Source organism: Polistes dominula, unplaced genomic scaffold (assembly GCF_049000335.1).
Source record: "Polistes dominula isolate Pdom_NZ unplaced genomic scaffold, Pdom_raw_medaka contig_80, whole genome shotgun sequence".
NCBI classification, from domain to species: Eukaryota; Metazoa; Arthropoda; class Insecta; order Hymenoptera; family Vespidae; genus Polistes; species Polistes dominula.
The window spans coordinates 3802215-3814365 of record NW_028301111.1 but is presented as its reverse complement, the minus strand read 5'-3'; the positions used below and the strand labels follow the sequence as shown (position 1 = coordinate 3814365).

Sequence of the window (12151 nt, the reverse complement as noted above, 5' to 3'; positions counted from 1 at the left end):
AGTAATATTTGTGCATGTAATTATTATAAATACTATTTATGTTAGATATTTATCAATATTTGTAATATTAGACAATTAGAAAATTGCATTAATAAAAACAACATTGGCAGTGTTTAACAACAGTGTTTAATGAAATATTACAAGTACTTTTTTTCTTCTAATATTATTATATAGAATAATAAGAAAGATAAATAATAATATAGAGTTGAATATTTGAAGGGTCTGGTTTGAACATATTGAATTACATGAATAACAGAGGAATACTGTTACCTTTTAAATATCCAACATTTGTTTATTTCAATAAAGATCAAATAATACGTTATTATATAAGTACATATGTGTATGCATATATTTAATGTCATATAGAAAGAAAAAGTACAACTTTATACTTATCATCTTTTTTTAAATCTTATTTTTCTAAATTATCATAAATTAACATAATTACATTTCATTCTATACATAGCAATTACACTATAAAAAGCTACTTTAAGTTAATACTTATACAATACTTTCAACTCTATTCGTACGGTAAAAAATAATTATTATTGTTAATAAAGTCTTAAATTTTTTATATTTTTTATATTTTTTATTAATACGATATAATATCAGATTAAAAGAACTGAACATTAGGCACTATTATTATTCGAGCAAATGTGCATTCTCATGCTATGTACGTATATATACATATTTTATTGAAATGTTTGTATATGAAATAATTATCTTATTTATTATTAATACACTCTTGTAGACTTTTTCACTTATACATTTGCAGTTTAATTACACAAGAGTTTAACAAGGCAGAAGATATCAATCGTCCAGCGATGGAAGGAAAACAGCAATCTGAAGAGTTGAAATTATCCGTACCTTGGGGACATGTTGCTGCTAAAGCGTGGGGTCATTCAGCTGATAGAAAAATTCTAGCAGTACATGGAATTTTAGACAACGCTGGAACATTCAATAGAATTATTAAATTTCTTCCAAAGGATTGTTATATAGTATGTATAGATTTACCAGGGCATGGATTTTCATCGCATTTTGATTCCGGTGTACCACTTAATTATTTTAGTTATATGTTGACTATACATCATGTATTAAACGCATTACAATGGAATACTTGCATTTATATGGGTCATAGTTTTGGTGGTCATATAGGTACAATGTTTTCTATTCTCTATCCGAAAAGAATTGAAAAATTAATATTATTGGATTCTCTAATGTCAAGGCCAACGTTAAACGAAGATTATGTTTCTAGTTTACAAGAAGCTTGCGATATTGCTATTAAAGCCGTTGAGAATAAAGTACCTCGGTTATATACCAAAGAGGAAGTGTTATATGCTTTGAAATATACAAGATTTTCAACCTTAAATTCAGAAGCTGCAGAAGCATTATTTGAAAGAGGTTTAACACAAATCAACGATTTATATAAATATAATCGTGACTTTAGATTAAAGAAATTTGTACTACCTTTCTATAACGTAGATCAATTATTGATGTGTATTGAAAAATTGTCAACTCCATGCTTAATTATTTTATCAAATTCTGCATTAGATATGAACGACAAATGGCAAAAATATATTTTAAATCAATTAAGTGGTAATAACATTTATACTGTAATTTATGTTAATGGAAATCATGATGTCCATAATAATTATCCAGAAAAAGTAGCACCATATATATGCAAGTATTTGGGTAGTAATAATAAAAGCAAACTTTAATAGGTTTCATAGAAAAATATTTTGCTAGGGGGTGATACTTTATCGTATATTATTCATTGTTTTGGTTTATATAATGCATAATTATATTAATAATATTTTATATTATATTGTTGACTTTAATTCATTTTCTAATACTAATGCCACGTGATTAATAAAAGAATTAATTCTTTTTACATAATACACATGATCTAATTTATTTTTTTTTCTTTATTTGCTCTTAACATTAGACACACAAGATAATACTTAACCTATAATAATAATAATTAATTTTGAATTTGTATTTTACAATTACACATGCACAGTGCAATTATGCTACCAACATAAGTTATTAAAAACAAAAAATGTAACTGCACTGTTGAGAAGGAAGCTGCTTGCTAGGGAGATTTTCTCCCACGTGGGAGCCATCACGCATGCGCATGCTGACGTCTAGCTTGACGGCGGGTTTTTTAAATGGACGTAGCTATGTGCAACAATGGGTAAACGTAAAGGACCCTTCCCAGTCGTTTCCCGTGTTTTTCGTTAAAATGAAGGTGTGAATTGCGTCATTTTATATAATATATTGAATTGTAGTGCAATATTAGTGTGTTATTACGATATCCCATATTTGAGTGAAATATATACGTTTTTGTAGCAGTGCGCATGCGTGGGAAATGTGCATACTGCCATTCAGTACTCTACATATACATATGACATATTACAATACTTAGAATCATCTACATATTACCGGTATAGAAATAAAAGCGAATCGAAGAAAATAAGATAATATTGCTTGTTACTACTACATTTTTTTAGTCAAAAGACTACGGAACTTGATTTAACTAGAAATGGATCAAGAACTTGTCAACAAATTTATGGAAATAACTGGTAAGGAGGTTCTATAAGCTTTTATTATTTTTTTTTTTTTATCAAAGCATCAATTCATTATATTTACTTTTCAATATATAAATACAAACCCTTTCCTTTTTCATTTTTTAACATTACTTTATTACATTTTACAAATATTTGACATATTACACAATTAAGGTTATAATTAAAAATCTATTAAGATATTACTAGTGTTTATTAATTGGTAATGTTATATCAATGTTGTTTTCCTTCTTTTAAGGAAAAAATGAAGCTACAGCGATCCAATATTTATCATTAGCGGATGGAAATGTAGAAATGGCAGTTACTTTGATGTTCGAAGAGGGACAAACGCCCCAAGTCGAAGTAGAAGATTCTGAGCCAGAAGTACGTCCTCCGATATTACCTAGACAAGAAATATTGGTTGACTCCGAACCTATGTTTTCGATTCCAAGGCTGCCTACTGCTTTCGACAGATTTAGAGATTTTGCTCTTGAAACACGTATGCATATTATATTTTCTGATCTATTACGTCTATCTATTACGATCTATCTATTATATTACAAATGTAGTTGAAGAAAACATAAATATCCTTTCGCTTACTTACACTTACAGAACGACAAGAAGAAGAAATGACTTTAAGAGTTTCCGGATTAAAAGAGAGCTCTCAACCTAAGTTGAAGCGTTTAGAAGATTTGTTTAGACCTCCAAGTAACATTTTATTCCTTGGTACCTTTGCGGATGCAAGGGAGCATGCAAAGTCTTTAAACCGTTGGTTACTAGTTAACGTTCAGGATTCTCAGGAGTTTGCTTGTCAAGTTCTTAACAGAGATGTGTGGTCCAATGAACAAATTCAAGGAATTGTTAAGGATCATTTTGTTTTGTGGCAGGTATATAGCAGCGCTTGATAATAGTTGTTATTATTATTTTATTTGAAAATCTTATCGGCTTTTTCAATAGGTCTTATCAAATACGAAAGATGGAAGAAATTACATAGATTTTTATAAAGTAATCAATTATCCGTATCTATCTGTAATAGATCCTAGAACAGGAGAATGTATAAGAAAATATAATCACATTACTATAGACAGCTTGATATCCGATTTAAATGACGTTTTAAGTGTTCACGCATCACCAGAAGGTGCTTCCAATGATGTATGCAGTCATACATCTAATAACGTGTCATTACGTGCAAAAAGGAGTCACTTATCAGAGACATCAAAAAGTGTTTGTATACCACGCCATATTTGTTTGTTTGTTTGTTTTTTTCTTTTTTATTAAAAATTTATAAAAATTATATATTAACGTTATTTCATTGACTTTATTAGGATTACGCTTCGTGCAGTCAAAGTGTACAAAATGTAGCATTCGATAGAGATTCTGGTTAGTACTTTCTGACGCTTTTCTTCTTGATCAAATTGTGTTTTTTTATTATTAAATGAATTAATTGTACGTTTTGTATTTTACAGACACTTCATGCAAACAACAACTGGATGATAGTCAACATAATAGTAATATAAATATTTCGAGCAATAGTCCATGTATTTTGAAAAAGAGAAAACGAATCGACAATACAGATCAGAAGATTGAATCTCCTAATAGGGTATAAAAAAACTTTACTTTATATTAATATTAATGCTTGGGAAATAAATTAATTGTTTTTATTTTGATGTGAATAGAAAGAAGCAGTGGTAGGCAAGATGGAAGATGATCAAACCGATATAGATGCTGGTTAGTAAACAAATTCAAAAATTCTATACACACACATTGTATGGCATTCTTAGTAGAATAGTATAGTTAGCATGGTCCTTATTAATGCACATTATTATCATTTACATTTATAATTAAATTGTAACATTACAACTTATTTTTTTTAATTATAGATAATGACAAACCGCTTTTACGATTATGTTTACGATTACCCACTGGTGACAAGGAAACACTGTCCATGCGTGCTACTAATACTATCGAAGTTAGTGTTTAATGTTTTATCATCTTCTTTAACTTTAATTACTCTGTCATTTAATATAATACTTATTTATTAATAATTGCAGGATTTTCTGAAAAAAATGGAAGACATGGGTTATCCACAAGCCGATTATACATACTTGGTCCCATTTCCAAAGACAAATATTGGTATACTTGCAGTAAATATTCCTTTGATAGATACGATTTTATTTCCATCAAATACAGTATTTATAACAAAAACGTGAATATGTCTGTGCATAGTATATTTATCTTAAGTTATTATGTTATAAATAATTAAATATTTAATATTTCTTATCCAGATATTTTGCATTGTGAAAGATCTTGAGTACCTTATCTTATACTACATGTTCAGAATTGCCACGTCTTTAAATTTATATTGTTTTCTTACTTAATTATATTAATATCTTATTTGCATTTACAAACAAAGTTGTAATACAACCACTAGAAAATTGTAGTTGTTGTGTAATACTTGTATACGTCCCTTTTTACGATTTTTATAGGAATAGTAAGTGAAAAAAAAAAAGAAAAACAAACAAATTAAAAATAAATATGTGTAGATTGCGTTTCAAATATCTAATGATTTTTATTACTGATTTCGCCCAATGTTATTCCGTATAAGTATGAACAAAATATGAGAAGTATTTTCTTTTCTTTTCAGGAGCTATTAGAATACATTTTAATGAAGTCCAACGATGGTACCATCTTATAGCGTATCAATGGCTTTCCGACAGTGTTTCAAGATGGCGTTGCAAGTACACCATCTATCCTAAGCAGGTAATGTAGTGTTCTGTAAAATGATTTGCTCCAAGATAATTAGAGAGATAAGGGACATTGATTTCGAACTTTTCTCGTCATATTTGATTAAATTAAATGGTATGGCAGTAGAAAAATGATGAAGAAGATTTCCGAGTAAAATGAGATCGGATTAAAGGTACAATTAATTTCTCCATGTATTTCGTTTATATATTTACAATTTGACAACAAAAACATTAAACGTAACAGGCAGCCTCGCTCTCAACCGGAAGGTATATTTGAAGTATCTTTCTAATAGAGCGCGAGGTCAGCTAAAGGTCACATAAATATAATTATATCCGTCATAATAAATTCATTACAATATGTATCGTGTATAAATGTCGCGCATGTGTTTGCGTAAGTGTAAGTGCGTGTATTGTGTGGCTGCACATATGTGTATTTCTGTATATATTCATATGTATATATATATATATATATATATATATATATATATATACATAATATATGTTATTTAAATTTCTTAACATCGTTAACTCTCCCGAGTAATGCCTTTTTCTGCATTTCTTTATAACGAATACTATATCCAGCATTTTTAAATCTTTATTCTTTTCCTTTTCTTTTACTTGTATTTTTGAAATATAGTTAGATTGTCCATACTTGATGATATCGCGTAATCGCCCTCGTGGCCCTCCAGCCCTCTTTTTTTCACAAAAGATTTGCATGCTTGTCGTCTTTCTTTATATTTTTTTTCTATTCAAGTATTTTCGTTTACAAAGTAGCACGATTATTCGCTAACAAGTCTCTCCTCATTTTTCTTCTCTTCTTATGTCTTATCGAAAAACACGCAAAACATATTTTTGATTTTGTCTTATTAATATTTTTTGTAATTTTGTGTCGTTTTTTTTTCTTCCCCCCCCCCTCTTACTTTTTGTCGATAAGTTTATGTACAAAAGTTTTGATTCGGCTTTTATTACGTAAGTCTACATTCGATAGTTTTTCATACACATTTCGATCAGTCACAGACGTTCCCTTTTACAACACTTTTCTCGAATCTTTTGATTGTTTATAATATTATCCTCTGAAATTTTTCTTTCAATATCGTGGCAGTGTAATACGCGTAACGAATTCTTATCCTTATCCTTTAATCTTACTTAGTCTATATGTATAATCATATTTTTACAAAAAATTCACGAATAGCATATACATACATATACGGTGCGAGATAAACAGTTGGCCGTTCATTTTCATTTTGCATCGATCGGGTAGACAAAGGGAATTCAAAAGAAATCCAACCAAAAAAAAACTGATATACTCTTGTATTAGCGTTGATATCGATACCGTAATGCCTACGAGGCATTAGAAAGAAATAAATCAAATGCTTTTTTTATACGGTTGTTAATTAATTTTTTTAATAACATCAATTGTCAGATAATCATGAAAATTACAACTTTATCATACATATTTATATATATATATATATAGATTTAATATACAATTAATGAACTTATTTGTTGACTATATAATATTGATTTTCTTATCGATATGTACCAATATTTCATCTATGCATAGTAGGTACATAGATGATGGTATCGACGTCTACGCCTTTACGTGGTAATAGATTTTCTTCCTCCCTTTTCGTTTGAACAATACAATCAATTGTAAATGATTTAAATCTGGCAGCAGTTAATATGGCAGTATTTAAAGTATTTTTACGATAAAACATATTTACACAGAATTAAGAACAAGTGGTGGTAAGTTTCCCGATGAATTGCAATGATGCATCCATGACAGCTTTGTACACCCTAATAATACGTAAAATGATTTTTTCACGATCCAACATTTATAAATTATGGATTTTTCGCTGGTCAAGTCGGGTGTACAGCAAGAAATGTAAATATAAAATAGATAAAATCTTAACACAGCGGTATTTTGGTAAAACACGCGCAGACGCTGTAATAAATCATAGACATCGCGCTTCAGAGTGTCACTTCCCGTATAAATCATTGATGTGTTCGCGATAGGAGATAAATAATCGAGTAGACAAGCTTTTGCTTGTGACTTTGAAGGATCGTCTAATAGCCACGAGGAGAATCATTGTAGATGTACAAAGCTCTTTCTCTCTCTCTCTCTCTCTCTCTCTCTCTCGTAGTTTATTTCTGGCCATCCGGAACATTACTCGCACACTCACACGCGCACATGCACAGTATCTTTCTTAACGTAGAAACGGAATACGAACGAAAAAACGATACGCGTTAAAGTTTTTCCTTTGCAATTTTCTTCACCTTCTTTATCTTCGTTTTCGTCTTCGTCCTCTTAGAAAGTAGCAAACTTTGGCGGGTTTATGGTATAAAGTGTTACCTTATGTATTTACAAAGAACATCTAACATCGTGGTAGATAAGTAATTTATATGCGAATTTGTTGTCGCGTTTATTTCTTTGAAATCTCTTTTCTCTGTTTTATTAATTATCGAAGAGGAAATGTATTTTTTGATCGATCATACGCCTTTCAAAATTGATCTCTATCTTCTATCGTTGTTGATACCTACACGGTATATATCCTGTTTAAGACAGTGTATACGTATCTTAAGATAGATTTAATCTTTCAATTTATTTCAAATGCGAAATCAAATGATTTAGAAAATAACAAAAAGAATGATTTTTGCGTAACCCGCTTAGAATACTTAGGATTAGTTTAATTTGCCACTGAGGATGCGAGTGACGGACTTTATATATATATATATTATATTTTGATATCTATGTGTCAGGGTTGCGTGTCAAAGAGTTTGTAGGATAGAAAAGAATGAAAAATGTATATTGATACAGAGAGAAGAGATGATTGATTTAGGCTAATTGTAAGTTTGATTGTTTTTCCTTTCGTCCAAGTAGTAAGCGATCGATGATAAGAGTTAAATCGATAAGAGTTCCTCGAGTTAGTTTGTTTTTTCTTCCAATTATATGAATAAAAAGGAAGACGCGTGTAGGCGTGTAAGGGCGCGAAAGTACGTAAAGTGGTTGCTTCTTTCTCTTTCTCTCTCCCCCCCCCTCCCATCTCCTCGTCTAGTTTTTGATTAGAAAGACGAGGAGTCTTAGAGCAAGGTCGACGCCGTTAGGACGTCCGGGACGACCGGCTTCGGAGGGGGGTCTAAGCATCAGACTCGCATTTCGCTCATCGTTGCTTGCGAGACGCGGCTCGAGACGGTTGTACTTTGCAAAAGGGGTTGGTTTTCTGGAGGACTCTTCGCACGGGGTGGTGGTGGAGCACGCGGTACTGTCAGGTGTATAGATCCGTTAGGTGGTCCCTAAAAAAGAAAACAAACAGAAACGCCAGTCTCTTAAGTCTTCTCATTGTAATCATATAAATAATTATTTTAATTATACGAGCTTCTTTCCCTTACTTGAGTTTGCGCATTTATGTCTTGCATTACCGAAGCACGAGGAAGCGTAGCGTGTTGTTGCTGATGTTGCTTTTGGTAATGATGTTGATGTGGCAGGGTGTGTGTACCTTGTAAAGTGTTAGGCTCGTTCGGAGGTCCCTTCATCACGTTTCTAAAAGGAAAATCAAATGGTCATAATGGTTATTTCAATGAAATTACCTCTTATGAAATAGTTCGATTTACCTTCTTAGCATTTCATTTTCAACGTCGACGATAACTTGACCGCTACCAGGGAAATGCGAATGCGACGGAGGTGGTTGTTTCAACTCGTTGAAACCTCGCGGGCCACACTGTTGATTCAACATCTGTTGCTGTTGCAGGCTCTTGACCTCGAGTCTCGTCTTGTCTCGTTGATAATAGACACCGGCGAATATGAGAACGTTCAATATAAGTAGACTACAGCCGATCGCTATCGTCACACTCAATGCTGTCGAATATGCGGCGTATCTAGAAGAGTCATTAAATAAACACAAAATAGAGCATACAGGTGTTTGAATATGTTTGTTTTTAGGTATAATAGCTTTTTACCCAGCTGCATCGAGACTGGCCAAAGTGTCGGTGCTGGCGTTGTGCATATTTTGAAGATTCGTGCTTTGAATAAGACTGACGCAGGTAGTGATGCTGTAGTCGGTTGTGGTCGGTGGTTCGGTACTTAAATTCTTCCTTTTAAATTCTTCAGTGATCCTACTCAAAGGATCAGGCCTGACCAAACCGTCGTAAAGGCTCGGATCGGCGTGTCCTCGGAACAGATTGTGTCTCGAATCAACGTCCTCCATTCCGGCACGATGAAGTTCCGGTACGAGTCGTAGCCATACGGAAAGCTGATGAGCTCGATAATGATTTTTCACTTTCGGCCTCATTCCTAAACAAACAAATTCAAATGATTTCTAATGAATTCTTTTTCACGACTAATTTGTGCTTTAACGAAACTTGACAAACATGACATTTATTCAAATGAAATTTTATTCGTTATTGAATTTGATCGAAGATATATATGAAAAAGCAAAGTGTACTTATCGGATTAATTATAAACAAAGTATGTATTATGGCAATTGATGATGATTTATTAAACAAAGAAGATTATTTTATCGTATTACGACATCCAGCGATATTTTAAACGATAACAATTTAATTTTCACTTCCGCGAATGATAATTTAATCGTAAAAAGCTACCTTGATAAATCGTAATATTGTAGATAATAAATCTGTTTTCTTTAGGAAAATTTTACGCAAATATAAATATGAATCATCCAAACTATCGCCGTGCGATCGATATCATTCGACTGAATTATTTATAATATATAGAAAGTCTGTTTAGGGAATATTTCATATAAATAATGTTACATATGTTTCTTCTTCATTTCTCAACAAAATTTGTTTAATCTTCTAACAAGATTTGAAGAGAGATAATCGGCGTCATTGACAACTTGAACTATTAATCAAGCATAGGCCGAACGTAACGTGACGACGTTAACGTACCGATCGATTGTGCTGTAGAAAATTGAATAGGGGAAATCGCTTGAATATAAACCACAAGCTGACACAATCATTGACGAAATTGTCTAAAGCAAACGAACGCTGATTTGATTAACAAAACTTCTTGTATTTCTTTAATATTTAGTTGTCCTTTTAAATATGTATGTATATGTACTATTTCATATTATTCCTTTTGCTATTTCAATATAGAATTGAAACATAGAATTGAATTGACAGGAGTCAAGTTTTGAAAACAAAAGTGTTTTCATTACAAAGTAAACGAAAGTGAAAAGAAATTTGCCGATAAGCAAGCTACGATAGATAAAAATTCGATAAAAAATATCTTTACAAGCAATCTTGTTTATAACAATGATTTTGATCGGTATAAAAGTCCTCTTTTTGCCACCATTCGTATCAGTCAACGTTCGTATATTCAGACAGAACCAAGCTTCCTTAGAATGGCGGGTAAGTTGTATTCTACAATGATATCCAATGATATAATATTAAAAGAACATTTTACAAAAGATTTTCTTCTGTCTTAGCAAGCTACCAATTGATAATTGTGTTCACGATCAGTGTGATCGGTGTGTACGGTTTTTATCCTGGTGAGAAGCCGATACTTCCGATACCAACAAAATGTCCGAAAGTAGATACATTAGAATATACCGTACACATTGCTCATGAGACTAATTGTTCGAAATTTTATAAATGTTTTAACGGGGAAAAATACGAAATGGATTGTCCAAAATATCAGAAGGGTCTACTTCATTTCAATAAACTTTTGCAAGTTTGCGATTATCCTAAATCTGCTGGATGTCAAACTAACAAGGGACGTGACGATGAAGGATTAGCAATGAAGAATATCAATGATGTCATCTATGATGCAGGGGAATATGCCGATAACGTAGAGGTCAATTTGATGTGCCCAAAAGGTGCCAATGGTAGAAGATGTACTTGCCAATGTTCTTGCAGTAGTAATTATGTATGTCAAAATGGAAAGCTTATGTCACTTAAGATGCCTTAAGAAATGTCTTCAAATCTATTAAAATATTTTAATCTCTTAACGAAGAAACATGTGCAATAAAAATTGTAGTAAAGTTTAAATATTCAGATATTTTCTTGTTAATAAAAGATATATGCAAGGTAGAGGAAAAAAATAGTTAAGGCGTGTTCGTTTATTAAAACATAGAAAAAGTGTTGGTAATTAAATTCTCTTGAGGACCAGTACTAAGGGGGTAACGTTCCCATTCATTTTAAAAAGGTCATTTTGGCTGGCTTGATTGTAATAAAATAGGGAGTTCTCGCGTATCGTCCATGTCTATGCAAAATTTCTCTCTTGCGTTCCTCCAATTAAATTCTAATTATATAAAAGAAAGAAATGAGTCGAGATATCGCTTACCAATGACACGAGCGTGATCTGGCACTGTCCTACGGCACGAGAGGAACGTGTTTTGAATGATTAAACACTACAGTATTAACGATTCGAATGCCAGCTGATTTCCTAATGAGAAATAACTTAAACTTTAAGCGAGCTTTGTACTTGAAGGAAGGAAAACCGAAAGGAATAGTCGTCGATTGCAATGGGAATCGTCAAAGTTTGACATCGAATGCAGCATGTGCGTGGGGGGGTATGTGTAGGTTGTATTATCGCGTTCATCGTTGCGGTTGTTCTCCTATCCTCTCGGATCACTCGACGGAAAAGCCACCGAAGGAGGAGGAAGTTTGTAACGTGTCGACCGCAGCACATGTCACGAGAAACATATAAAGCGCAACACCGAAAACGACCGGTGTGTCGTTGGTGATACTCGTTCGGCCTGCACTCCACGTTCGAATTAATTTGCATCTTTTGAAAATACAAGAACGCAATTGCATTCGAGCTTTCCAGTGGAATCCTTTGATTACCGTTGACCATTCGCTCGTACCTGCTCTGCCTATCCTCTT

The 12151-nt window shown here is 32.3% G+C and overlaps 4 protein-coding genes and 1 long non-coding RNA gene across 11 annotated transcripts in view; 3 read left to right on the top strand and 2 right to left on the bottom strand.

The window, feature by feature from the left end:
- Positions 1–3: 3 nt before the first annotated feature.
- LOC107072607 (serine hydrolase-like protein) lies at positions 4–1820 on the top strand. Its single transcript, XM_015332678.2, has 2 exons — positions 4–143; positions 773–1820. The coding sequence occupies exons 1-2, from the start codon at positions 130–132 to the stop codon at positions 1713–1715; spliced, it is 957 nt and encodes a 318-aa protein (XP_015188164.1). The 5' UTR covers positions 4–129; the 3' UTR covers positions 1716–1820.
- LOC149031153 (uncharacterized) lies at positions 672–1153 on the bottom strand. The gene is made up of 2 exons (XR_016177993.1): positions 1012–1153; positions 672–945 (listed from the first exon to the last, which is right to left on the bottom strand). It is a non-coding gene; the product is annotated as an uncharacterized LOC149031153 (long non-coding RNA).
- On the top strand, positions 855–4847 carry LOC107072606 (UBX domain-containing protein 7). Of its 2 annotated transcripts, XM_015332676.2 has the most exons (11): positions 855–995; positions 2018–2245; positions 2347–2579; positions 2821–3060; positions 3174–3448; positions 3519–3785; positions 3887–3941; positions 4028–4161; positions 4238–4289; positions 4442–4530; positions 4613–4847. In XM_015332676.2, exons 3-11 carry the CDS (start codon positions 2540–2542, stop codon positions 4769–4771), a joined length of 1311 nt encoding a protein of 436 aa, XP_015188162.1. In that variant the 5' UTR covers positions 855–995; positions 2018–2245; positions 2347–2539; the 3' UTR covers positions 4772–4847. The 2 variants fall into 2 exon arrangements, with proteins under 2 accessions (XP_015188162.1, XP_015188161.1); XM_015332675.2 differs by having other exon boundaries at positions 2018–2579.
- Positions 4848–5472: 625 nt separating this feature from the next.
- The window catches only part of NLG-4 (neuroligin 4), a 142816-nt gene continuing 136137 nt past the window's right edge, over positions 5473–12151 (bottom strand). For all 6 annotated transcript variants that reach the window (XM_015332673.2, XM_015332666.2, XM_015332672.2 and 3 more), the window contains 4 exons: positions 9263–9596; positions 8918–9181; positions 8696–8846; positions 5473–8599 (listed from right to left, as the gene is read on the bottom strand). In XM_015332673.2, the coding sequence (XP_015188159.1) occupies positions 8450–8599; positions 8696–8846; positions 8918–9181; positions 9263–9596 (899 nt within the window). In that variant the 3' untranslated portion in view covers positions 5473–8449. The remainder of the gene's footprint in view (positions 8600–8695; positions 8847–8917; positions 9182–9262; positions 9597–12151) is intronic.
- Positions 9604–11356, top strand: LOC107072609 (uncharacterized). Its single transcript, XM_015332681.2, has 2 exons — positions 9604–10675; positions 10753–11356. The coding sequence occupies exons 1-2, from the start codon at positions 10669–10671 to the stop codon at positions 11232–11234; spliced, it is 489 nt and encodes a 162-aa protein (XP_015188167.1). The 5' UTR covers positions 9604–10668; the 3' UTR covers positions 11235–11356.